The 27,524-nt window shown below is 42.2% G+C and overlaps 1 protein-coding gene and 1 non-coding gene across 3 annotated transcripts in view; both read left to right on the top strand.

The window, feature by feature from the left end:
- Window positions 1-4,157: 4,157 nt before the first annotated feature.
- GTF2A1 (general transcription factor IIA subunit 1) overlaps window positions 4,158-27,524 on the top strand; it is a 29,610-nt gene continuing 6,243 nt past the window's right edge. The window contains exons 1-7 of one of the 2 annotated variants that reach the window (XM_004584353.4): window positions 4,158-4,698; window positions 8,361-8,462; window positions 11,852-12,056; window positions 14,816-14,880; window positions 18,361-18,436; window positions 19,847-19,980; window positions 21,948-22,268. In XM_004584353.4, coding sequence (XP_004584410.1) covers window positions 4,669-4,698; window positions 8,361-8,462; window positions 11,852-12,056; window positions 14,816-14,880; window positions 18,361-18,436; window positions 19,847-19,980; window positions 21,948-22,268 — 933 coding nt within the window. In that variant the 5' untranslated portion in view covers window positions 4,158-4,668. Of the gene's footprint in view, window positions 4,699-5,162; window positions 5,420-8,360; window positions 8,463-11,851; window positions 12,057-14,815; window positions 14,881-18,360; window positions 18,437-19,846; window positions 19,981-21,947; window positions 22,269-27,524 lie in introns of those variants that run through there. The other variant, XM_058655249.1, reaches the window with a different exon arrangement.
- LOC118759859 (small nucleolar RNA SNORA79) lies at window positions 14,159-14,301 on the top strand. Its single transcript, XR_004996436.1, has one exon. It is a non-coding gene; the product is annotated as a small nucleolar RNA SNORA79 (small nucleolar RNA).

Raw genomic sequence — 27,524 nt, forward strand, 5'->3', positions numbered from 1 at the left:
ATGAGAGATGGCGCTGAGTGTTCTCACTGCCCGAGAGCATGAGTCGTGCTGAGTCAAGCCTGACTCCGCCAAATGAACGCATTAATTTTGATAAGCCACCACTAACTGGCTCACACTTGGAAAGTAACGCCATGTCAGCTGGTGTTTTAAGATATTAAGTTGTAAATTCAGACCACAGAAAAGGAAAGGATACTAAAATACATTTCAGAGATCTCTGCGTATGTTGTTGGTAGGCTGCTACAAGGAAATTACCTGAGGTTAGATAGTATTTGAAGAGGTTTATTTAACTCACAGTTTTGGAGGCTTTAAAGTCCAGTCTGGCAAGGCCTCCTTGTAGATGGCGCCACACTGCACGTGTGTGCCAGGGAAAGTGATCACATGGTAGGGCAGCAAACAGGGCTTCAGAGAGCCAGCGCCGTCAACGCCCTCACCTTGCTTTCTATTCCTCCGGGTGCTAGCCCCTCCTAGCATTCCCACACTGGCGCCGACTCTCTTGTACTTGAAACTTGGGCAACACATCAATGTAAACCGTAGCATATATACAGAAGTTATTCGTGTGGACAGCAATTCCTTCTTACACATGCTGTACTATGTGTACGCAGAAATTGGAGGGGCCAGTGTAATAGCTCAACTGGTTAATCCTCCACCTTCAAGCATTAGGATCCCAAATAGGTGCTAGTTCATATCCCAACTGTTCCACTTTCCATCCAGCTCTCTGTGGCCTAGGAAAGCATCAGAAGATAGCCCAAAAGCCTTGGGATCTTGCCCCTGCATGAAATTTCTGGTTCCTGGTTTTGGACTGGCTGAACTCCGGCTGCTGAGGCATTGGGGAGTGAATGAGCAGATGGAAGATCTTTCAGTCTCTACTTCTCTCTGTAAATCTTTCCAATAAAAACAATCTTAGGGCCCGGTGGCATGGCCTAGTGGCTAAAGTCCTCGCCTTGAAAGCCCCGGGATCCCATATGGGCACCAGTTCTAATCCCGGCAGCTCCACTTCCCATCCAGCTCTCTGCTTGTGGCCTGGGAAAGCAGTCGAGGATGGCCCAAAGCTTTGGGACCCTGCACCCGCGTGGGAGACCCAGAAGAGGCTCCTGGCTCTGGATTGGCGCAGCTCTGGCCATTGTGGCCACTTGGAAAGTGAACCAGTGGAAGAAAGATTTTTGTCTCTCCTCTCTGTAAATCTGACTTTCCAATAAAAATAAGTAAATTCTTAAAAATTAGCTATGTTAAAAAAAATAGAAAAAAATTAGCTATGTTTTTCTTATTTATTTGCTTGTTTTCCTTTGTTACTTAAGGAAAAGGTAGCTGAAGGGAAGTTGCTAGATTTTAGTTTGTCAATTTCTATAATAAATCTTAGGTTTTCTTTCTTGGCATTGTCCAAACTGTCATTTGGAAAGCAAATCTTAGTTGCTTGAATGTCAAAGTTTGGAATCATTTTATTGTACTTGTGTATCAAAATTTAATTAACTGATTTTTCTCCAGCTTTACAGTGTTCAGGCAGCATATTAATTTTTTTAAAAGCAGTAATACTTTACTCTCCAATATTAAACATTTTGTAATTTAAAAAAATTTAGTGAACAGTACTATTCTGTATGTCCTTGTCTATAAATCACTTTAAAATATGAAGCCACATACTAACTGGAACTCCAATATAAATGTTTGGTACAAAGAGCTAATAATAAGTTATTGAAGGCTTGCGGCACAAAGAATTTTAAAATTTTGATTTAAAAAAACCAATTTAAGATGCTAGTTTTACATGGGTGCAGTTCTCTGCTTACAAATTTTCTTCTCTCTAAATTAAATGGCTAGAGCTTCCAAACTCAGGCCAATACTTTCGGTGCAGGATGAGAAAATACTTTTCTGGAACTAAGCTCCCTGGCACACTTAAATACTGACTGAAGGTATATTACAGCTAAATGAATGACTGGAAAAACGATTATGTTAGAGCGCAAACTGTGATGGTTTTTAGATGGCCGGCAGATGAGTCAGAGACCTGGGCGAATGTTGATCAAGTGCTTAAGTGCTGCTGGCCACGCTGAAGGCATAAAGGGACCAGCCCAGGCTCTCCCAGACAGTGAAGGGTTTTTTTAAAATTTATTATTTTTTTTACTTATTTTAAAAAAGAAGTATTTATTTTTCTTGGAAAGGCATATGTACAGAGAAGATGAGAGACAGAGAGGAAGAATTTCTGTCGGATGGTTCACTCCCCAAGCGGCGGCAACGGCGAAAGCTGAGCTGATCCGAAGCCAGGAGCCAGGAGCTTCTGCTGGGTCGCCCATGAGACTGCAGGTCGCAAGGCTTTGAGCTGCCCTCCACTGCTTTCCCAGGCCACAAGCAGGATGTTGGATGGGAAGGGGGGCTAAGCTATCATGCCGGGTTCTTTCTTTTTTTTTTTTAAAATCAAGACTTTTATTCAAGTATAGATGTTTTTTGTTGTTCTAATTTTTTTTTTAATTTTTATTTTTTCATGATAAAGATTCATGGCTCCACGAAAGCTGCAATTACACGGTACGTTTTAGGGACTTGCATTGGTCCCTGTGAGTCTGAGTGATAAGGCCGTTCTTCTGTTTATATTTAGAAGGATTTCCCCTTCCACCTCCTTAACTGCTGCCCTCCCCTACTGTTCCCCCCATATTAAAATATAGTCCTTCAGCAATCATCACAAGCCCATTATTCTGCTGTTTAAGTGTATCACAGCTGTGAAGGGTTTAAAGAAGCCTTCAAAAGTCTTTTAAGAGTATTATTTCACAAATCATGCCCAACTAAGCATCCATCTCAGCCCCTTAGCGCAAACAATGCTGCGGACCACACATCTCCTGTGTACTCCCTAGCCCCGCCTGAAGGCTTCGGGACTTAGTTAAGAACATCGAGTGAGTGGGCAGAAAACTAGAGGGCTCTCCATGCCATTGGGAGTCTAAGGAGAAAAGAAATCGCCTCGGGGGCTTACAGTCCCCTGTATTCTAAGTCCACGCAAATCGTTCATGGACTAGGGACACGGATTTCCAGTGAATTATTATTATTATTTTTCTTTAAATGCTCAGGACCAAGAGCTGCGCAGGGAACCACACGCCACGGCACGTCCACACCCTTTCACGATGGGATCTTTTCTAATGCCTTCCGCCTCCCAGGTGCCGGCAAACTGCATCTTTTCCTCTCTGGCAGGATGCCACCCCCACACGACTCTGACAACGCATTCTGCTTCGCTTTTGGAGGATACACTGCCTCACTCACCCAGGGCAGAGAAAAGACGGTTCTGTGGGCCCTGGCTCCTACACAGAGCCTTCTCCGTCCCGCGTGAAATGCTGACGTACAGACCGGGTTTGCAGCCCGTCAGACGCCTGCGGAAGCGCCCTCCAAGCCGCACACGTGGCCGTGGTCCCCGGCGGCCGCCCGGCGAGAGGCCGTGATCGGGGCTGGGTCAAAGGCACGGGTGGGCAGGCCAGCCACGTGCAGTCACAGAATTTTGGGCCATCTTTTAAAAAAGCCAAGGAAAAAGTCACTGCTCTTTCGTGATCCAGAGAGGCTGGAGTTGCGTCTCATTTTCATCACGGTGGGACAGTCCCTCCACGGTTAAGGGGACAGTTGACCCTCCCCAAATACTTCCTAAGTGGAGACCCACAGCTGCGGCGCCGGGTCTCAGGGGGCTGCTGATGCTGGGCAGCATCCACCGAGCACCCGAGCAGGCTCTCATCCCCGTGACGAGCGGCCCACGGGGAGCCCAAAGGCCCACGTGGAGGAGGCGCGCGAGCGCCCCAGGTCCAGCTCGCGAACCAAGATGACTCAGAGCGCGCCCCACGTAACCCGCACTCTCCACCGGGGCCGTGCCCACCCAGAGGCCCCGGTCCGAGCCCCTCCGGCGCATCCTCGCTGCTGCAGAGCTAGCGCCCTCAGGCCGCCGCACAGCGCCTGAGAACGGCTGGCTGGGGACGCGAACTCGCACACCCTTCTCAGCCAAGCCGGGCAAGCTTTGCGCTCTCTCTCCCGTCGCCCAGGGCTGCAAGGACACTTCCGCCAGGTTGCCGAGCACGTGATCACGCGAGACTCGGCGGCGAGGGAGGCCCGGCGCGTCCAGCCCCCTCCGGGCGCCCCGGCGCGCCTGCGCACGCGGCCTCTCGCGGTGTCTCGCGCTCCGCCCCGCCCCTCGCCCCGCCCCGCGCGGCCCCGCCCTTTCCGCCCCGCCCGCCCCTCCGCCCTGTCTCTCGGCGGCGGCGGCGGTGCCTCGCGCGGCTCGCGGGCTCGCTATATAAAGGGGAGACGCGAGCGGACGGACGGCTGGGGCTGCAGCCGGTGGCGGCAGCGGCGGCGCGGGGAGCGGTGACCGGTGGTTTCCCTCCTTGGCACGGGGTGGGGAGTGGGCAACGCCCCCGGGACCCCTCAAGGGGCTTGGCTTTTTTTTTTTTTTTTAGGGCATATCTCGAGGTTTTTAGCTGCGGGAGGAGAGTGTCCCCTTCCTGTTCCTCTCACCGCTTCCCCCCAACCCCCTTCAGAATCGATTTTAATTTTTTTCCTTTTTTTTTTTAATTTTTGGCTTCAATCTGTGGTGACTTGAGTCACCCTCCAGGTGTTTTTTTTTTTTTCTTCCTCCCTTTGGTTTTTTTTTTTTTTCTCGTGTGTGTTTGTTTGTTTTCCCGGGGTTTTGCTCCCCTCTTGTTTGTGTTGTGTGTGGAAATGGCGAACTCGGCAAATACAAACACCGTGGTAAGGACGTGGTTCGGCGGCCGGAGGGGGCTTGAGCGAGGCGGCAGCAACGGCCGGGAGCGGGAGCGGGCGGGCGGGGGCGGGGACGGCGGCGACTCCCGGCCTCCACTCCGGAACCTTCCCGCCTCGGGCGGCCCGGGCCGGGCGGCGGGCCTCGGGGGGGCGCCGGGCGGGCTGGCGGCGGGCCTGGGGCGGGGGCGCCGGCGGGGCCGGGGCGGGCCGGGCGCGGAGGCCGCGGGGCCCCGAGGACCCCCGAGGACCCCGGCCCGAGGGCGGGCGACCGGGCGGGCGGGCAGCCAGCCGGCCTCGGCCCGGAGCGGCCTCGGAGGGCGAGCCGAGCCTGGGGAATTGGGCCGGTCCCCAGCACCCGCCGGAATCCACTTTAATGCAGTGGAAGGCTTACGGTTACTTGGGGGGGAGGGTTGCTTTTTTTTTCCTTTTTTTTTTTTCCTGGCAGTTATGCTTTGGGAAGCTTAAGTTGGGGCCATTTTATGTTTGAGAGAGGGGGGAAAAATAAGACGAAGGTTGAAAAGCAGTTATCTCAGTTCCTTCGGAAGGGGTAAAATGGCGAAGGGGAAGGAAAACTCCCGTCGTATCTTCAACTAAAAGCACCGAAACAAACCTCCCAAAAAGCCTCCAGTGGTCAAAGTGCCCCCGCTTTTCGCCTAGAAATTTGCCTGCTTGGACCCTTTGAGCCCCCTTTTTGGTTACTTGCGATCACGTAGGTTTGCAAAAAGCAGTCACATAAATTACCTTTTCAGCCCCCAACGCAATGTGATCACTCTAGCCCACCCAACTCTTCTTTTGACTGTGACAATAAAACACGATTTTGCCCGGTCCCGAGTACCGCAGACCAAGCCGCGGCCGTCCGACACCGTACCGTTGGCGACTCGGCTCGATCCATCATGGCTGCGGCCGCCTAGCCTGCCTTTGAGTCCCTGAGCCTGTGGTCCTCCTCCCTTTGGCTGCCCTGTTTATATAGAGCCATTGCCGCTCTCTAATATAGACTCTGCCAGGATGGGAAGGTGCTTTTCAGGCCTACGTCACCGCCTCTCCATTTAAACACCAGATCCGGCTTTAAATAGTGAGAGCTGCTGAGCGGGGCTGGGAGGTGCGTGCTCCCGAGGCGAGAGGCAGGCGCGTGCAGAGCTCAGTTTATTTCTAGGTCCTTTTCTTTGCCCGTGATTTCCCACCGGACGAGAGCCGCTTTCAGAGCCCCAGGTTTTTTTTTTTTTTTTTTTTTTTTTTTTTTTTTTTTTTTTAATGCCGCAGTAAGGATTTGTTTCCTTTGTTAGGAAAACGTGCTCTAATTAGAATCTTTTATTTTTATTTTTTAATATTAAATTTATTTTTAAAAATAATTAAGTGTTTTTCTTGGGAGGGCTGTGCATTATTACAGGGGCTTTTTAATTTTTTTTTTTTTTTTTTTTTGCATTGTTAGCACAGATCTTAGTTTTGGTAGCGTTTGGTTCCTTAGGCATTCAGGAAAGGTTAGCACCGTGTTCGTTGTGTTATAATGAAAATATGATGCTTCTGGGAAAAAAAAAAAAGGTCCCTAAGGCTTTGGCTTATCCATATAGATTAGTGTGTAGGACAGTTGGGAGTAATGGGAATGAGGAGATCTGTTGCAAACTGAATTTTAAAAGCGTTAAAATTGCTAGTAGCTGGTGGTTTTTCGAATTTTAGTATATGTGCTGCCGAAGCAAGCACAGCTGGCGGTTTTTATTGCATTGGATGCTACCTAGATACGTAACATAAAAATTGCTAGAATTTGTGCTCTGACGTTGCAGTAGGGCTAACCGTTTTGAAAGGAGCCTCCCAAAGTTAATCGCCTGATGTGACCACTAGTGATCTGATTTACAGATTTTGAGCCTGGAAATCATCTTTTTAAAAATCAGGCGAAATACAAATTTGTGTTCAGCAAAAAACAAAACAAAACAAACTCTAGCTCAAGTAAAATGTAGATTTTTAAATAATTTAGCAATCACTTGTGTTAAATTCCCACTTGCCTTTAAAGACCTAAGTATTTTGAGGGCTTTTCAAACTGTAAGCACATCCTGGCTTGCTGTTCCTGTGCTTTGGAAAGAACACACATTTCCTGCCAGCCTGTCCTCTGCAGTGCTTAGGATGCTTTAGGTGGCCAGATACTGTTTCATTTAAGACATAGAAAAAAATCATTGGAGCGTGACTGATTGGCTAAATAAAAAGTACCAGATAGCCAGTTTTTTACGTGCAGACAGCTGGATCTACAAATGTGACATTTAGGGTAATAAACTTCAGAAATACCTAGTTTCTGAATAAGATGATTTATATCATCAATTTAAAATTGCATTGCCTCTTTATAATGCCTTGAGAAGGCGTTGTTGGTAAACTGTGTTTTATGGGTGTATTTCTGTAAGTCAGTTGTTAAAAGCAGGGCACTATCTATAATTGGATATGATTGCTTATGGATTGGTTGGGAATGTGGAACTAAGGAATCCCTGTAGAGATGCTCGTTTTACGAATAGCAGCCGTTCATACAGGCAGATTTGGCAAGCTCCGAGGGCAGCTCAGTGAGTGGAACAAGGGACGACACTGAGTATTCGGATTGTTTTTCTCGTTATCATGAGAAAGAATTGAGTAGTTATGAATCATTTAAGAAAGCTGAAGTTCGCTGATACTCATGAATTTTGGACTAATTTTTTTAGAGGTGTTCTCTGTTATAACGATACTAGTGCTGGAGATGTTGATGAAACCGTTCTTTTGGAGGTTTGTTGTGGGAGCAAGCCCTTTGTTATCAGCCAGTAGCTTTTTAAATTAAGCGGGGTGTAAAGCAGGTAGAATAGAAAAGCCTTTTTAAAAATTTATCATTTGACATGCACTGTAACTTTTATCTAACAGATTTTAAAAAAATGAGTATGATGGGGTAATTATTCTACCATCTTCTGTTGTGGCTTTTTTTTTTTTTTTTTTTTTTTTGATTACTTGACACATTTGAAAGTGCGTTCTCATTTTACTGGCTTTATTCTTCTGAAAACCTCCAAGAATCCGGTTCCTTCACTCCATCCCCTACCACCACAGAGAACACCTGCGGCAGCAGCGGTTGCTGGTAATGGCTCTGGTGCACGGCATGAGCTGGGCAGTGGCAGAGGGAACCTCCAGACCTGTAATTGTGGGTGCATGGGTAGTTTAGTGGCAAAGCTTGGAGGCGCAGGCTAGGTCATAGAAACAGCGGCTGGGTGGTTTTAAGCTTGAATGCATGTTAGATTCCAGCAGAACACCAGCATAGCATATGTAGATCCTCCGAAGGCTACAACTCAGTGGCAAGGTTGTGAGCTACAGCAAGTCTAAAGCCAAGTGAGGGGTGACAGGAGCGGCTCAGAAGCAGCCAGAAACCTGTTGTGAACATCATGTTAGGGACTTTGCCAGCAACAATAAAAATTATAACTAGAAATTGCATGGAACTGGACCAATAACTTATGTTTATTAATTGAGGTACAGTCTTAAAACTTCTGTTAAAATAGGCAGTCGTCTAGAGCAGATATTTATTAGGATGATCATATCTTTAAAATCTCATACTCAAAAATTTTAGTTCTTGACAAAGTGACTACTGTATTCTTAATTTGTTTTGAATTTGTCTAAAACACAACAGTCTTTCAGTCATTTTTTGTTTTTCTTTTAAGCCTAAATTATATAGATCTGTGATTGAAGATGTTATTAATGACGTGAGAGACATCTTTCTGGACGATGGAGTAGACGAACAAGTCCTGATGGAACTAAAAACTGTGAGTTTGCTTCTTGCAATTCATACCCAGCCCCCTCCGAGACCTGCTCGTTGGCTGGAAATGGGTTTGTGGTTTCTCCCTAGCAGAAAGACTGTTGACTGTGTAGGAGGAGACATTGCATTAGTACGGGGTGCTGGTTGGAAACACATCTACCATCCATTCTTTTCTTTTCCTTCCTTCCTTCCTTCCTTCCTTCCTTCCTTTCTTTCTTTCTTTCTTTCTTTCTTTAAAAGATTTATTTATTTTATTTGAAAGTCAGATTTACAGAGTGGAGGAGAGACAGAAAGATTCTCCATCCAGTGGTTCACTCCCCAAGTAGGCACAACGGTCGGTGCTGAGCCAATCCAAAGCCAAGAGCTTCCTCCAGGTCTCCCACGCAGGTGCAGGGTCCCAAAGCTTTGGGCTGTCCTCGACTGCTTTCCCAAGCCACAAGCAGGGAGCTGGATGGGAAACGGGGCCGCCAGGATACAAACCAGCGCCCATATGGGATCCTGGCATGTGCAAAGTGAGGACTTTAGCCACTAGGCTACTGCACTGGTCCCCTGCCATCCATTCTTCCATTGACTTTAGGCAAACATTTTATTTCTTATCTTTTATACTTATATTTATTTTCATTTTATATTACCAGCAAAAACAACAGAAACACAAACAGAAATCTTTGATGTGTTGATTCACTCACTGAACACAACAGCCAGAGCTGCACAAGACTTAGGTCAGCAGCTTTGAAATCAGTTTTGGTCTTCCATGTGGCTGGCAGGGACATTGAGACTTGAGCCATCATGTGTTGGTTCCCAGGGTACGTAGTAGGAAGTTGGACAGGTACTCCAACAAGGTCCTCCACAGGTATTCCAAGTGGTATTTATTTTTTTATTTTATTTTATTTGAAAGGCAGATACACAGAGGAAAGGAAAGACAGAAATTTTCTCCCCAAATGGCAAGAGCTGAGCTGATCCAAAACCAGCAGTTTGTTTTGGTGTTCCATGTGAGTTCAGGGGCCCAAGGAGTTGAGCTGTCCTCCACTGCTTTCCTAGGCAGTCAGCAGGGAGCAGGAAGGGAAGTGGAGCAACCAGTACTGACGCCCTATGGGATTCTGGCACTTAAGGGTGAAGGATTATCTGGCTCCCTGCTTATGGCCTTTGAAAGCAGTGGAGGATGGTCCAAAATCTTGGGGCCTGCACCGGTGTAGGAGACCTGGAAGAAGCTTCTTGCTTTGGATTGGCTTCTCGCTTTGGATTGGCTCAGTTGTTGCAGCTATTTGGGGAGTGAACCAGCAGATGGAAGATCTTTGTCTCTGTATATCTGCCCTTCCAATAAAAATAAATCTTTTAAAAAATTACCTCTCGAGCTACGGCTGCAGCCACCGTGCTGTCTCGTCTGGACATGGACAGTAGATGTAGTTTCGGCGATGACAGAGTAAGAGTCTTACTGTGTGTTAAAACTTACTTGACTTCTGAGTGGTTTGGTTGTGTACTGTATGCCTGCCTTGTAGAGATGAACGAGACACAGTTGGGGCTCCCAAAAGTAATGCTTTGTTACCACAGCAAGATACCAACTTTTTTTTTTAAAAGATTTTTTTGTTATTGGAAAGACAGATTTACAGAGAGGAGAGACAAAGATCTTGCGTTTGCTGGCTCACTCCCCAAATGGCTGCTGTGGCTGGAGCTGAGCTGCTCAGTAGCCAGAAGCCAGGAAATACTTCTGCGTCTCTGATACGGGTGCAGGGTCCCAAGGCTTTGGGACATCCTCTACTGCTTTCCCAGGCCACAAGTAATGTGCCGGGTGGGAAGTGGAGCAGCCAGGACACGAACTGGATGGGATACTGGCACTTGCAGGAGGATGATTAGAGAGATGCTTGGCCCATGCTGTTTTTATCTGGGATTTGCAGAGTTAGATTTATTATCTCGAAGTCAGTTTATAAGTAATTTGATTCCATTTACCCACTTTTTCATGAGAAAAATGTCAAAAATAAATGTCTTGGTCACAATGACTCATTTTACATGTGCCTTATATGTGTAGCTTGAGTGTAATTTCATATTTGAAATAATTTTGTGTATCAAAAGACTTTAAGAGTATAAAATTTTCTCATTTGTAGTGTAATATTTGCACTTAGAATTTTAGATTGTGGTATAATTTGATTTTCAGATTAGGAAAATTCAATCTAGAATGGCTGTGCACAAAAGATGATATGCTGGAAAGCAAAATTTCTGTAGTATAGAGGATTGGGCAGAAAACCCTTCTGAGACGTCCAGGCATTGCTATTTGTTTTTTCTGAAGATTAAATAGAAGGCAAATTGTGCTTTTAAAAAAGCTCAAGAATTGCTTCTGTGTTTCATATTGTTCTAAGCAAAAGATAAATTTGTATAGTCAGAAAACAGTTCCTTGGGCTAATGTTGTGGTGTGGTGTGTTAAGCTGCAACTTGTGATAGTGGGATCCTATTAAAGGCTCTGGTTGGGGTCCCAGCTGCTCCCCTTCCAACTAGCTCCCTGCTGATGTGCCTGGGAAAAGAGAAAAGGATGGCTTAAATGCTTGTGCCACTGCCACCTGCATGGAGACCTGGAAGAAACTTCTTCCTGGCTTCAGCCTGCCCTGGGTTGTTGGAGCCATATGGGGAGTGAACCAGAGAATGAAGAGGCTCTCTCTCTGTCTTTCCTTCTCTTTTTCTGTAACAGCTTTTCAAATAAATAGATCAGTCTTTCAAAAGAAAAAGACCTCAGGAAAAGCAGCGCCTGTCTTGTGGTAGGTGCAGTAGCTTAGGCCCCTGCTGCAGCATCAGCATTGTGTTACAGAGCGCAGGTTTGATTGCTAGATTCTCTAAGTCCGTAGCAGCTCCCTGCTACTACACATGGCAAGTAGTGAAGGTGTCTCGAATGCTTGGGCCTCTGCCACCCGTGGGAGCTGTGATTTGAGTTCCAGAATCTGGCGTGGGTTTGGGATAGTCCTCGCCATTGCACCCATTTGGGGAGTGAATCAGTAGATGAAGATTTCTCTGTTTCTTCTGTCTTCATCTCTCTGCCTTTCAAATAAATAAATTCTAGAAGAAAAGAGTTCTATAAAGATAGTTTCATAATTCTGATGCTTCAGAGGATAATCTTTGCTTACTAAGTTGCTCTTTTGAAACTCTTTGCTATTAATAGTTGGTGTTCCTTTGGAAAGTTTGTTGAAGATGTTAAGTTTTGAATGATGTGGCAAAGATGAGGTTTGATACTTTAAAAAATTACTTTCATTATTCTGCATTTGGGCGAGATTATCAATGCTTGTATTTCTTGTGATGTAGAAGTTTCCAAGTGAAACAGTTCTATTAGTAGCTAATAAAAATATGCTTGACTATGTGTTGACATTTTTTTTCCTTACCTTGACTTGTGAACCGTTTTAATGTCCTTTGTCTTAGTTATGGGAAAATAAACTAATGCAGTCTAGGGCAGTAGATGGATTTCATTCAGAAGAGCAGCAGCTTTTGTTGCAAGTTCAGCAGCAGCATCAGCCGCAGCAGCAGCAGCATCACCACCACCACCACCACCAGCAAGCGCAGCCCCAGCAGACGGTACCTCAGCAAGCCCAGACCCAGCAGGTCCTTATTCCTACGTCACAGCAAGGTGAGACCGCTGCTGCTTTCCCAGGTACCTCTTGGAAGGTGTTATTGTTTGAAAGACTAGGAATCTTTAGGTTGGTTGGTTCTCGTTTTTAAAGTGTGCTTAATGAGCAAACAAACTGAAGAAGACTGCTGACTTTGTTTCTTTCCCTTTCTGTGTGTGTATGTAAAATGTGGATCCTGTTTAGAGTAGTGACAAAGAATTAAAATCCTTAATAAAATTTGAGTAACTGTATTAAAGGGTTTTTTTAGAACTACATAAAATGGTGGGTTTCCTGAAGTAATACAGATATATGAATGAAGATCTTTCTGTTTTGTTAGTTTATATAGTAAAATATTTATTTATGTTTGAAACACTTTCCTTCACAGAAATATTTGTATTTAGCCTTTGTAAATATGCCCTAAGGTTTTGTGACTCTAATATCGTGGAAATTCAACACTGCAGCAGTTTCTTTGGAGGGAATAGTTGCTCGGCATATCTTGATGTATACTGCTCTGTAGACTGTCCATAATTTGCACAACGCAAAACCATTTATTTATTTATTTATTTTTTAAAGATTTATTTATTACAAAGTCAGATATACAGAGAGGAGGAGAGACAGAGAGGAAGATCGTCCATCCAATGATTCACTCCCCAAGTGAGTGCAACGGCTGGTGCTGTGCCGATCCGAAGCTGGGAACCAGGAATCTCTTCCGGGTCTCCCACGCTGGTGCAGGATTCCAAAGCCTTGGGCTGTCCTCAACTGCTTTCCCAGGCCACAAGCAGGGAGCTGGATGGGAAGTGGAGCTGCCAGGATTAGAACCAGCGCCCATATGGGATCCTGGTGCGTTCAAGACGAGGACTTTAGCCGCTAGGCCACGGCGCCGGGCCCAAAACCATTTGTTTTTAATTAAACGGCTGGCAGAGAGAGAGATTTAGGGTTGGGACAGTCTGGGACTCAGTCCAGCTCGCTCTTGTGGGTGGCAGGGCCTGAGTCCCTGAGTCCTCACAGCTACCTCCTAGGAAAGACACTGCTTCATTTTAATTCCGCTTAAGAAGTCTGTGAGCTAGTTCTTAGCTGCATTTCATGGCTGAGACAAATATGGACCTTAAAAAGGCTGAGAAGCCTGATCCATAATGTATATTCTCTCATAAGTACCTGTTCTGTGTTAAATGTCCTGGGCATTCTAACTTGGTAAGTTTTGTTACTGGAGAGGAAGGCAGATGAAAAGTTTATTTAAAAGTAACCATTTAGTTATCCCATCTATGACTTCACATTCACTGTGAAGGGCAAGTGTGTGAAGTGCGTGGAGCACCAGGTTAATCTGCTGAGCATGCCTGCTTACCGTATCAGCATGTAACACTCCGCCTCTGCCCAGGATTCTAGCAAATGCACCTGAACAGGCAGTAGGCGATGGCGAGGTACTTGAATCTTTACCCTCTGCCTGTGAACCTGTGTGGAATGTCAGCTCCTGGTTGTGGTCTGGCTCAGCCTGGTTTTATGCAGGCATTTGAGGAGTGAATCAGTGGATGGCCAGTCTGTCTCTCCTCGTACGCTTTCTCTCTTTGCTTGCACTCTCTTGCTTACACTCTTTCTCTTTGTCACTTTCAAATAATTAAAGAAGCAGATCTTTAGAAGAAAGTATCAGGGCCAGCCGCTGTGGCTGTGGCTGGTTGGCAGGCAGTGAAGCAGCCAGCAATCCTAGCATCCCACACGGGTGCTGGTTCTAGTCCTGGTTGTTCCACATTGATCCAGCTCCCTGACAGTGTTCCTGGAGAGCAGCAGAAAGTGAGCCAAGTGCTTGGGCCCCTGTACTCACGTGGGAGACCTGGAAGAAACTTCTGGCTCCTGGCTTCAGACCCACCGAGCTGTGGTCTTTGTGACCATTTGAGGAATGGCACAGTGAAAGAAAGATTGCTGTTTTTCCCTTTTTTTCTCTCTGTCTCTCTGTAATTCTGATTTAAAATACATAAATAGATCTTAAAAAAAGGTAACAGAAAATAATGACACACAGTGGAAAGGTCTTATTTGGGTTTTATTGTTTGTATGATGTAAAATTGTAATATATAAAGCTAAGATTTAAATCCTTGGTTATTAAATAGTTTTAAACTTTCAGTCTTTTGTTTGATGACTGTTCCTCCTAATGACTCAAGCCTGGCATTAGGATTTTAGGTCATCATAAATTAAAATTTGATTTTCTTCACTCAGAGATCACGTGGATAGTGGGATTATCTGTCTGTTCTCTGAAATTTGCGGAATCAAACATTTGATGCCTTTTTTGCTCAAGTAACGTTGCTGTTATTTCCAGTTTGTATTTTTTTGAATCATTGAAAGTAATGATTCTAGCACCTGTCAAATAGAAGTATTGTAGATTTTTTAAAAAGAAGTAATTATTCGTTACTTGAATTAGTGATTCATTACTGTTAATGAGTTAGTATCTGCTGCAGTGACAGCATTGATACCATTAAAACAATAATTGCCAAACTTTTAATTTAAGAATGTGCAGACACTTGGTATAAGTATTTCACTTCATCTTACTGAATTCCCTCACATCTTTAAGAATTGTTACTTAAATATTTCAGTTGTGATGTTTTCTATTTTGAGGCAAATATATTACAGCCAGTAATTGCCATGATATGTAAAATATTCTGCATTATCAAATAGCTGAGAACATTTCAATGCTTAAAGTTTTCAGCATTAGATAACATTCTTGTGATTATGAAGTAGCCTTATGGTTCCTTGTTTGTGCGTATGCTTATTTTACTTAATTTTTTTTTTGTAGCCACAGCACCACAAGTTATTGTTCCCGATTCTAAGCTGATACAACACATGAATGCCTCAAATATGGTAAGACCCATAAGGTAGCATTTAGAGTACACACATACATCTGTTGTATAATAACAGCTTGGAAGTTTATTGAAGACTTGAGCAAGACAGATTACTTAATTTTCTGTATATTGGATTTAGCAGCAAATTTAAAGTTTAACTTTGTACTTCAGTATTAACAATAAAATTATGTGATGTCCTGCTTAAAAAAAGTACCTGAAGGTGTTTTGTGGGAGCTTTTCGATCCCTATTTTGGAAAACAGGACTGCCCAAACTTATATCTATTAATTGGAGAAATCAGAAGTACTAAGAATTGTAACCTAAGAATTGTTATTTTTAAAGATGTATTTGTTTTACTTGAGGGTCAGAGTTGGCAGAGATCTTCAGCTGCAGGTTCACTCACTCTACATAGTCACAGTGGACTGAGCTGGGCTAATCCAAACCTGGGAGCCAGAAGCTTCTTTCGGGTCTCCCGTGTGGTGCACAGCCCAAGGCTGCTTTCTCAGTCCTGAAGCAGGGAGCTGAATTTGCAGTGCAGCACTTGGCACTCGAACAGGCTGAGGACTAGTGTACCACACCACTGTGCTGGCCCCAGTAGTAGAACATTCTTAACCATTGATTTTGTAAAGATATAAAATGAAGTTTGACAAAAATGTATTTATAGGAGTTCTGATATACACAGGCATTTCTCTGTTTGTTTTTTGAATTTTTTAATCTTTTTAAATTTTAGCCTTCATAGATAAGGGAGAACGTGTGATATTTATCTTTTTGTGTGTCATTTCAAGAAATTGTGAAGTTTTTATAATGAAAATGTAGTATTTGGATTGTTCGTGGGCACATTTTTGAATTATGCTAAAATACCTGCTTAGGTTTAATCATAATGTGTCATATTTTTAAAATGTGTAAATTGCTATCTTTATGTATTTTAGCCAATTGATTTGCATTAGGATTTTGATATTATAAAGGGATATGCGTTCAACTTATTTTAACAAGTAATTAAATTTTCAAATTACACTTAGGTATATGATATTTCTCAAAATAATGTTGTATAAGTCCAAAATTGAAAGAACACTCATATCTTTGGAAATTATTTGCCTGTTTCCTTAACATATTAAAGGACAGTTTAGTTGGAGTAATTGTTTGGTACATTCTGACAAATGGCATTTGTTAATTCTGTTTGAAATATATAAACTGTTAAGATAATACTTTGGCTTTGTGACTAATGAGTCTTCAAGCTCCTTTGGGATTTATAAGTCAGGATAGGGCAACTCACTTTCTCTTACATATTACCAGCGTTGCATATCACACATGGGCAACATTGAAAATTTCTGCTTGGTATTAAATAAATTTTTTTGTGAGACAGAACAAATTCACTTACTTATTTTTCAATGGCAAATCCTTGAAGCATATGGCATAATGTGAATTTTGTGTTCAGTGGGTTAGCAGCAAGGTTGTTTCACAATTCACAAACCATACCATTGTTGGAATGAGTGTGAGTTACCTTTTCCAAGATTAATGTGGTTTTGTTAGATTTATCTCTAGGGGTCACTGTAATATTCTTTAATTTATTCATATAAGCATATGTCTTGCCTAAATAGAATCAGTTTCATCTCGGGTATAAACACCTTTACTTTGGAAAAGATCAATGTTCTAAGTTTGGTCCTGGAGACCTTATTTATAACCAGCAAAAGTGGCCTTTATCAGGGACTTCCAGATACAATCCCCTTTAAAGAAAATAAGTATTTATGTATTAATTTGAAAGACAGTGTAAAAGAGACCAAGACGAAGATCTTCCATCTGCTGGTTTATTCTCTAGTGGCCAGGACTGTACCAGGCTGAGGCTAGGTCTCTCATGTAGGTAGCAGGGTCCCAAATACTCCTCCATCTTCCATGCCTTCCCAGGCACATGAGCATGGAGCTGAATCAAAAGTGGAGCACCCAAGACTAGAACTGGGGTCCTCTGGGGTGCAGGTGGCCCAGGCTCTGGCCCAGCAAGCTGCACTACAGGCTGGCCCCTGTGTTTTCCTTGTGAAGGCTTGTTCTAGTAAGTCTCCACAGCAACAAGTAAGCAAGTAAGTCTTTAAAAATTTATCGTCATCTATTTGGAAGGCATAGCAACAGATAGAGATCTTCCATCTACTGGTTTATTCCTCAGATGCACATAGAGACCAGATTGGGGCCATCCTATGTCCAGAAGCCCAGGCCTTCCTGAGTTTTGCCCACATTATATTGAGTTGGGGACCCAAGCACTTGAGCCATCACCCTCTACCACCCCTGGAACCTGGGCTAAGTCAGTGCAATATTGAATTTGAAGCAATGAATTGGTGTTGTTGTGTAGGATTCGTGTTTGTGTTAACATTTTGGTGTGTTTTTACTGAAACAAAATCAGTTTTTTTGGCGGAGTCTTTTAAAAATTTATTTATATAGAGGAACAGATTTTATGTGTTTATAGTTTTAAAAACATACTTCCACCCTTCTTCCCTTTCTATTAATTTTTGCAGTGACATACTTTCAATTTATAATCACAACTGCTCTTAAAAGTGAAAGTGGTTGTGTTTTTGTTGGTTTGGATTGCTCTCAATTCAAATACGCAGTAAGAATGTTTTCAGTTTTTGTGTTGGCACTGTGTGCTATAGAAATGAACATATTGAAAACAGAATCTCCTGAAAATGTGATGTTGTAACAAGTAAGACGGGATATTTCAAGGAACTTAAATCATCAAAATGATCTCCCTAATTCTCTTTCTGGTACCATATAATGTATTCACGTTTGGGCTGTTTGACGAAATACAAAACCTTTTAGTGGTGATTAAATGAAAGGAGGTATGTGTGTGGTGTATCACTCCACAAATAATTATTCAACAACTTGAATATGTGGAAAATGTACAGGTGGTGATTTTACTATGTATATGCTAGTTGAAATTGCTGTTTCAGTTTGCCAGTAGAGGGAGAAGTGTTATCTTGCAAAATACAAAGTAGTCCTTTGATATTCCTAAATAGTTGTACTTTCAACAATAGGTGTTTAATGTGGTCATTAAAGTTGGATTACCTTTTTATTGGCTATGTGGACAGATTTATTTTAAATTGAATAGTTTGGTGTCAAATTAAAGATTAATGAACCTGTTAAGCTATAACAGGATTAGGCAACAGTGGGAATTTCAAGCTCAGGGTGTAGCGGTTATTTAGACCTGCCTTGTGATTAAAAACAAGGAATTGGGAGTAAGGAAATAAAAGGATGGGAAAGGAAGCAGTATGGAATGGTTATTTCATATATTGCACAATATTTTTGTTAATGTATAATAAACGTGTATAGGTTAGATTGAGTATGTGAAGGCTTAAGGAATGTTGAAGAGAAAAAGAATGTCTTAGAGATGCCTTAAGGGTACATTTTCTGTGGGAGGGGGAAGAGTTTTGTACCGTATGTAGATTTAGAATATGCTACAAGAGAAGCTGAAATGCTCTTTGAATACATGCTTGATTTTTATGGTTTTCCTTTGTTTAGAGCGCTGCTGCTACAGCTGCTACGTTAGCACTCCCGGCAGGTGTGACTCCTGTTCAACAGATATTAACAAATTCAGGTAATAAAAAATGAGACCAGTTCTTAAAAATGTATTTTAGTATTTTTATTTGGGAGAGGGGAAGAGGTAGAGGTCTTTAATCTGCTGGCTTACTTCACAGATGGCCGCAGTGGCTAGCACTGGGCTAGATTGAAGCCAGGAGTTTGTTCCAGATCTCCTGCTCGGGCTGTCTTGCGCTGCTTGCCTCAGGCCCTAAGGAGGGAGCTTCATGGAAGTAGAGCAGCCAGGACTCAAACCAGTCCTGTGTGGCATGCCAGCAGCACAGCTCAGAAAATCACACCTGGTTTTGTCTTATTGAAAGATCAAAAATACTGTCATTTCCTTTACCATTTGATAAGTAGCTGAGGGGTATAGAACATTGAATTGTAATCATTATAGGAGTTTCATTCGGGTCTCCCCCATGGGTGCAGGGTTGCAACGCTTTGGGCCATTCTGCCATGGTTTCCCAGGCAACCAGCAGGGAACTGAATTGGAAGTGGAGCATCTGAGAGTTGAACTAGCACCCGTATGGGATGCAGCAGAAGGAAGCTTGGCCTTATGTTTCAGCGTACCAGCCCCCAGTTGTTCACTTTTTAATTGATTCTGTGTCATTTAAAGTAAGAAATAGGGAGGATGTATAACCTAGTCCCACAGTTGCATTGTTGATATTTGATTCAACAAATTTTTAAGAAATTCTGAAGTACTGTGTAGCTATGATTCCAGATACCAAATAAACCACTATACTTAACTTAGCTTTTTTTTTTTAAAGAAATTTTATTTATTTGCTTTGAAAGGCAGAGGTACAGAGAGGGGAGAGAGAGAAATCCTTATTTCCATTTATTGTTCACTTCTACTTTGGGTAAACAGCTTTGGCTGGGCCAGGCCTGTCAGGCGTCTGGAGCTGCATTGGCTTTCCCACATGGGCAGGAGGGTTTCAAGCACCTGGACCCTCTTCTACTTTAGCTCACATTAGCAGGGAGCTGGATAGGAAGCAGGGCAACTGGGATTCAAGCACGCTAACAATATGCTGGTGTTGCAGACTGGAACAATCATTGTTCCAGAGACCGGTATTGCTGTCCTTTTTAAAATAAATTTTAAAACAAACAGCTCCTAAATATCCTATGTTATTCACTGCTCTTCCCAGACTTTTAGTATGTCAACAAATTTAATTTAAACTCTTTGTTGTCTAATAATCTGTTGATAGTTTTAATTAAAAACAGCTGCAAATGAGCATGTTAGTTTGGAAAATAAAGCCTTTTAACTGATGTATTTGAGTATGGAGGGAAATTGGGAGCAATACAGTGTGTACAGTGTGACAGCCCTTAATAAAACTCTGAGACTTGCTGCGTGATCATTGTAAGCCCTTGAGGCATTTGACATGCAGTGTGAATTTATTTTCAGATGGTCATGAATGTATGTTTCTTACTTTAGGCCAGCTTCTTCAGGTGGTCAGAGCAGCCAATGGTGCCCAGTACATCTTTCAGCCTCAGCAGTCAGTGGTTCTACAACAACAGGTTATACCACAAATGCAACCTGGTGGAGTACAAGCGCCAGTTATACAACAGGTAAAAATGTCACTTCATGGTCGCCATAGTTCTGTCTTTGTTCTGTGTCAGTTTCCTGGGTGATTGCCCCTTTTGCCATGAATTTATATGTACAAATTCTTAATACTCCTTTCCAGTACTGTGTACCTTTTAGTTCCAAATTCCTTCTGTACAAGTCATTGTTCAACTTACATTGAATTTGTTTAAAACAGGATAATTGTTACTATTATGCATCCCTTAGCATCCCCTCACCTCCTGATGTGCTTTTCCCTCAGTGGGAGCACTCAGCATCCAGTGTCCTAAGATTGATTCAGGCTTGAACTAGCAGCTACTGTCAGGATTGTCATAAATAGCCAGTGGTTTGTGAGTCTGCAAAGTGCACATGATACAGCTTTCATGATGCTTTGCTATTTGGGAGAATGGAGTGTGTGTGTTCCTCTCCTGCTTGCCTCCAGTAGCTAAGGTGTTGTTTAGTCCTTCAGTCCTACCATTTTTTTTTAAGATTTGTTTTTATTTGAAGGGCAGAGCTAGAGAGAGGGAAGGAGAGGGAAGGAAAGAAAAGACAGAAGAAAGTTTTCCAGCCGTTTGGTTGCTTCCAAATCCCAAATGGCTGCAATGGCTGGAGCTAAACCAATCTGAAGCCAGGAGCCAGGAACTACTTCTTCCATGTCTTCCACGTGGCTGTAGCAGCCCAAGGTCTTGAACCATTTTCCGCTGATTTCCCAGGCTTAGTTGTAGAGAGCTGGATCCGAAGTGGAGCAGCCAAGACATGAACTGGAGCCCATGTGGGATGCCGGTGCCACAGGCAGAGGCCTAGCCAACTATGCTATGATAGCACTAGTCTACCAGTTATTCTTACTAGTTCTTTTTTCTTTTTTACTGGGATTTTGCCATATGTGTAGTACCTTAGTGTTTGAAACTAGTTTTTTCCACTACTGTTATCATTTCATTAATTTATACAATTATAATTTGTCACTAAAGTACTGTCACTGTCTTCTGGTTTTGTGCTCACTCCTAGCCAGACTGACTCATAGCCTCTTTCTTTAACTCTTGTAATGACTTCCCACTGTCTGTTGGAAGAAGATTTTTCTTTTCTATAAACAGGGCATGTGCTGTCAGTGCCAGATTCCTCCTCAGATACCAGCAGCATTCAGGGATTGGCCAGAGAGATATGAGGCCAGGGCTAGGGAGTCCAGTAGACGCCTCCCACGAGGATGACAGAAACCTGTTTAAGACATTACTGTCTCCTGTGGTTTGGAGTCAGGACATCGAACCCAAGCATTCCAGTGTGGGTTACAAGCACTTTAGCCTCTCAATTGCCATACTAAACCACACTCTGTGCCCTGGAAAACACGATTTATAAGATTTTTGGGGGGATCCTTTTTCTGTGAACTTGCAGAGTGTTTTTATATTTAGGAATATTTCTATGGAGTTCTACAAACTGAACCTCCCTAAGCCAAAAATCAGAAAACCTAAATTCACCAAAATCTGAAACTTGTGGAGCATTGCTGGTCACCCAGTACTGCCTTTATGTCTTCTCTGTGTGAGTTGTTCCCGTTTTATCTGTCACGCCATATGTCTACCCTAACTGGTCTTACATAAAAATAGACTCAGGTCTCCAGATTCTCTGTCCTGTGTTCTTCCTGTGCAGACAGTATAGCTTAATAGCACAGACATGGCCTTTGAACCAGAAAGTTCAGGTTCAGATGTTACTGTTTAGTAATTGCAAGATTTATACATTACTACTTTTCAGTCCATCTCAAGTAAGTATAACTCTAAACCTAGGAAGTATTCAGTAAATCAGTTATCTTTAGAAAATCCTTTTCCTGTAGCAATTTGATAAATTGGAAATTTTAGTGAATCACTGTACTGGTTTGACGTTGCTTTTGTGCTTCAGTTTTCTGGTGGTTCTTGGACGTACGACACCAGTTGTTTGTGCAGAACTTAATCATCTAAGTAGTTGGCAACATGGCTTTCTTTTGCCGTAGGTGCTGGCCCCTCTTCCTGGAGGGATTTCACCACAGACGGGTGTCATCATCCAGCCTCAGCAAATCCTATTTACAGGAAATAAAACTCAAGTTATACCTACAACAGTGGCAGCACCTACATCAGCGCAAGCACAGATAACTCCTGCTGGCCAGCAGCAGCCGCAGGCCCAGCCTGCCCAGCAGCAAGCTCCGTTGGTGTTGCAAGTCGACGGAACGGGGGACACATCATCTGAAGAAGATGAAGATGAAGAAGAAGATTATGATGACGATGAAGAGGAAGACAAAGAGAAAGATGGAGCTGAGGACGGGCAGGTGGAAGAAGTAAGTTTCTAGTGCGAATCAGAAATGAGAATCTGCACAATTCTTATTTTCCTTGGTGTCAGACTGATGAATTCTTACACTACTTTTAGAGAGCCTTAGGATCTGTGCAACATGTACATCATAAGATTTTCAAAGAAACTAAGATTATGTCAGCTATAATCATATTTCATTTCTCTGGTAATAAAACACAAAGATACACCAGGTTAGGTCATACTAATACAGTGAAGATGATAAAAATAATTCTAATTATTTGGCTTACACATTCATCTCATGGCTTTATATTTAAGACCCTGGTGGGAAAATACATGTGATTAATCTTTAGCTTCAGTAGTTCAGTCATGACAGCATTCACAGGAAACCAAGAAAAGCTAAATGACAGATTTATGTAGAACTTTCCTTTAGGTCCACATTCTATCCGAGTTTATTCTTTAATTATTAATATTTATTTATTTATTTATTTATTTGAAAGCGCATTAGAATAAGAGGAGAAGGGCCCAGTGTGGTAGCCTAATGGCTAAGGTCCTTGCTTTGCACATGCTGTATCCCATATGGGCGTCGGTTCTAATTCCAGCAGCTCTGCTTGTGGCCTGGGAAAGCAGTGCAGGACGGCCCAAAGCCTTGGAACCTTGCACACCTGCATGGGAGACTCGGAAGAGGCTCCTGGCTCCTGACTTTGGATGGCTTGGCTCGTTCCGTTGCGGCTGCTTGGGGAATGAATCAGTGGATGGAAGATCTTCCTCTCTGTTTCTCCCCCTCTCTGTATATCTGACTTTCCAATAAAAATAAATAAATGTTAAAAAAGAACAAGAGAGGAAAAGACAGGTCTTACAGCTGCTAGCTTCCTTTGCAAATGGCCCACACAACCTGAGCTTGACCATACCAAAGTGAGAAACTAGGGGCTCCATCTTGGTGTCCCACAAGGCGGGGAGGGGCCCAGCTTGGGCGGTGGTCTGTTGCCTTCCCAGGCACAGTAGTGGGAGTCTCAGACATGGAGAAGCCAGGACTTGAACTGGTGCTGGGATCAGATAGCTGTGCCGGAGAGAGGGCTTTGTGCAGATGCGGTACAGTTCTTCCCAGTTTCTCAGTAATCTTACCTGTTCTTCAGCTCTGTCTCCTGTCTGCTGCTGGAGGTGTGTAATACGTGTTTGTTTTCCTTGCTGTTTCAGCTTAGTTTATGAAGTTGGGGATAATATTTGTCCCACCACAATTTTCCGTATTAATTGCCTTCTTCAGCTTTAGGTGCAATCTTGTTTATCTTACTCATTTTAAATTCATTAGTACAAAATTAAATATTAATAGACACAAATGAATGAAAATATTTTAAGGTCTAAATATACTGGTGCTCAAGATCTACTTAAAAAATAAATACCATTACTTGGTGTCTTGCCCTTTGGTATCATCTTTGTTCTGCCATCAGAAAATTCATTTGTGGTCATGAGTTATATGTTTATCATTAACTTGTCTTTGTATTTTACCAGGGACTTAAATCCCTGAATAGCATGTTGTCTAGTTCTGACTGTCCATTTGTAGCAAATGAAATCATTCTGTATGTGTTGTTCTACAAATTGTTTTTAAGCTATGGTCTTGAGATCTATCCAAGATGTTACATACAGCTGTAAGTATATTCACTGTTAAATGTATTTATTTATCCATTTTTCTGACTTAGTTGCATTGGAATTGGGAGGAGTTAACATTAGAGCTTTTGTGGTTGTTACTTGTTACAAGTTACAAAATACTTCTGGGTGTGTATTCTGAGAATACATAGACAGCAGTGTCTATGATGCCATCCCTAGGCATTGAATTGAGTTTTGCAGCTCAGTGCCAAGTTGTGGTACTGCTACATTCAGGGTGCATTTGTGTTGATGTTGAGCATTCTCACTAATGTGTGATATTGTCAAGCTCCTTAATTTCTGTCGGTCTGCTACAGTATATGCCTAAATTGATATATAGTTTATCAGGTATAGTATATGCATATATACTGATGAGGGTTTTGGTAGTTTTCCTTGATCTTTGATGAGTTTCTGTATATCTGACTTTCCAGTGAGCACGTGTGGTCGCTTTTAGTTTACCGTTTGCTTTGTCAAGTAGGTAAACTTCCTGAGTTTATTCCGTACAGGCTTACTGCTTCTCTCATATAGTTTTCTAGTTACTCGGTTTTTGTTAACAGTATCAAAACGTGTAGAACTTTTAGCACTCATCTTTGTTCCGGCTGCCTTCCTAATGTCATACTGCTTTCAGTACTGTATCTATAGATTTTTTTTGGTTCACTGTTTAGAGATCACATTGTATATGGAAGATAGCTTTTTCTTTATTGGCTAAGTCTTCCAGAACAGTGTTGGAAAAAATGGCAGTAACAGAACCTCTTATCTTGTTCTTTAGGTTAAAAATAATCTTTCCTGTCATTCACTAATAAAATCCTTGATTGAAGGTTTTTTTAATGAATATCCTTTATCTGAGTATGAATGTTCCCTTTTTTCAAAATTAACGAAAAGCTTTGCTTTTGCTTTTTAAGCTAAAAATAAATGTTGAATTTCATTAAATATTTCTGCAACTGTTAGATAATCAGAGGTTCTCACCCTTATTCTGTTGTTAGAGTGAGTTACGTTGACTGATTTTCTATTTGTAAACCAATTTTGTATTGCTGGAATAGTATGACTTACGTGATCATTATGTATGTTTTTGAGAATTGTTCATTTTTTTTAGGACATTTGCATGTATATTCATGAATCTGTTATTAACATTCTTTCTACAAGTTTTCAGGTTTATTAAATCTTTATAAAATAAACTTTTTGTAATTTTTCCTCTTGATTTTTTTCAAAAGGGATTGTACTTTTTTCTATATTTGTTAAAACACTGTTAAAAAACATCTGGCAAGTCGTTTCTCATTCATATATTTTATTTCTCTTGGAGGCAGTTTTGGTAAACTATGATTTTTTTTTTTCTAGGATTCTGTGTATGTAGGTAGTGAAAGAGTTAATGAAACAAATTATAAAAACTAAGAAACTTGAAATTTATGGTTTTTTTTTTTTGCCGTGAACTTTCTGAAAACTTACACATTCATGAGTGTTTTTGGTTTTTAAGATTTAGTTTTTATGTTTATTTCAAGGTCAGATATACAGGGCCCGGCAGTGTGGCCTAGTGGCTAAAGTCCTCGCCTTGAACACGCTGGGATCCCATATGGGCGCCGGTTCTAATCCCGGCAGCTCCACTTCCCATCCAGCTCCCTGCTTGTGGCCTGGGAAGGCAGTCGAGGACGGCCCAATGCATTGGGACACTGCACCCACGTGGGAGACCCGGAAGAGGTTCCAGGTACCCGGCATCGGATCAGCACAGCACCGGCCGTTGTGGCTCATGTGGGGAGTGAATCATCGAACGGAAGATCTTCCTCTCTGTCTCTCCTCCTCTCTCTGTATCTGACTTTGTAATAAAAGTAAATAGATCTTTAAAAAAAAAACAAAGTCAGATATACAGAGAGGAGGAGAGACAGAGAGGAAGATCTTCCATCCACTGATTCACTCCCCAAGTGGCTTCAACGGCTGGAGCTGTGCTGATCTGAAGCCAGGAGCTTGGAACTTCTTCCAGGTCTCCACGCAGGTGCAGGGTACCAAGGCCTTGGGTCATCCTTGACTGTTTTCCCAGGCCACCAGCAGAGAACTAGATGGGAAGCAGGGCCACCAAGATTAGAACCAGCACCCATATGGGATCCTTGGCGCATGCAAGGATCTGACATAGTCATGTAACCATTTTGGTACCAGAATCATTTCCAGTCTAGTCTGTTGTTTTAATTCCTACTATTATTATGCCTTAGTGTTTTTTCTGTCTTGCCAGAGGTGTTTTGATTTTATTAGGACTTATTTCAGAGAATCATCTTTTGTTTTTTCTGTCTGCTGTGTTTTTCTGTTCTGTTTTACATTTCGAAAATACCTACGTGATGAGATTTGCTTGATGTCATCAGGTTTTTTTTTTTTTTTAAGCAGATGATTTACTGCATCTTTGGGCATACTGTCTTCTCTTACGTCTGTTAGATTATCAGTAGATTTGTTCAGATATTCTACATCATTACTGATACATTTTTGTGGTTGAACGACCAGTGAGATCTGTTCAGACTTCGTAGATAGTGGACTTCCTGATTTTGTTTTAAGCCTAAGATTGGGCACATATAAGATTACAATTGTATTTTCTCAGTGAGTTGAGTCACTTATGATTGAACACATGAGTGTCATGCTTTAATGACATGTGTTTGTATGTATACGTGTAAAATACCTGTTTTTAACCATGAGGTCAGTTTTCATTATCCTAATATAGCAGTACTGGCATTACTTAGTTGTATCAACACTGTTTAGTAGGGAGAAAGAATTGTCTTTCCACCAAAATTTGTTTGAACAACAGATTATCTATATAAAAAAGTGTGGAATCTGACCCCAACCCCACCTCATATAAAAATTAAACAAATGAATCAGAGACCTAAATCTAAGAGCTAAAGTTAAAAAGCTCTCATATGAAACCATCACAACAAATCTACATAACCTTGGATTTGACATTGGTTCTTTAAATATGATGCAAAAGTACAAGTAAGTCGTGCAAAAATGTGTACATTGACAGGCAATATCAAGAACATAAGACAGTCCAACAAATAACAGATCATTTGTAAGGATCCAGTATTCAGAATGCTTGAAAAAATTGTTACAGTTCAAAAACAAAACAATGAAAAGATGACTGAAATACTTTAATATGTTTTTCTCCAAAGATGGCATACAAATAAGTGAAAAACTGCTCAGCAGTATTAGAAAAAGGCAAGTCGAAACCACAGTGCAATACATCAGGGCTACTAGGACGGGCGTAGTCAGAACATGACTGGACGGGAGTGCAGACTGATCAGAACCCTGTGCGGTGATTAGGAGAATGTAAAAACATGTCATTTCTGTGGTGGTTTGGTCTATCAACCATTTGACTGAACAATACACAAGAAAGCAGGAATCAGGTATTCACACAAAAATATTTGAATGTTCGTAACAGCAGTATTCATGATAATCTACAAAGTAACTCAAATGTTCAATTGAGAGTTAGACAAACATGTTGTATGCTTAAGCAGAGTAATGTTTAAGCATGAGTAGGAATAAGTGTATTTATAGAGCGCTGTGTGCTTTAACATGCCCACTTTGAGAATATACCAAGTGAGGAGTTTAGGTGGTAAGATCCTATTAGGATCTGTTTACATGAAACAGCCAGACAAGGCCATTTCATAGGAATGCTGCA

The sequence above is a fragment of the Ochotona princeps genome, chromosome 26 (genome assembly GCF_030435755.1).
Source record: "Ochotona princeps isolate mOchPri1 chromosome 26, mOchPri1.hap1, whole genome shotgun sequence".
NCBI classification, from domain to species: Eukaryota; Metazoa; Chordata; class Mammalia; order Lagomorpha; family Ochotonidae; genus Ochotona; species Ochotona princeps.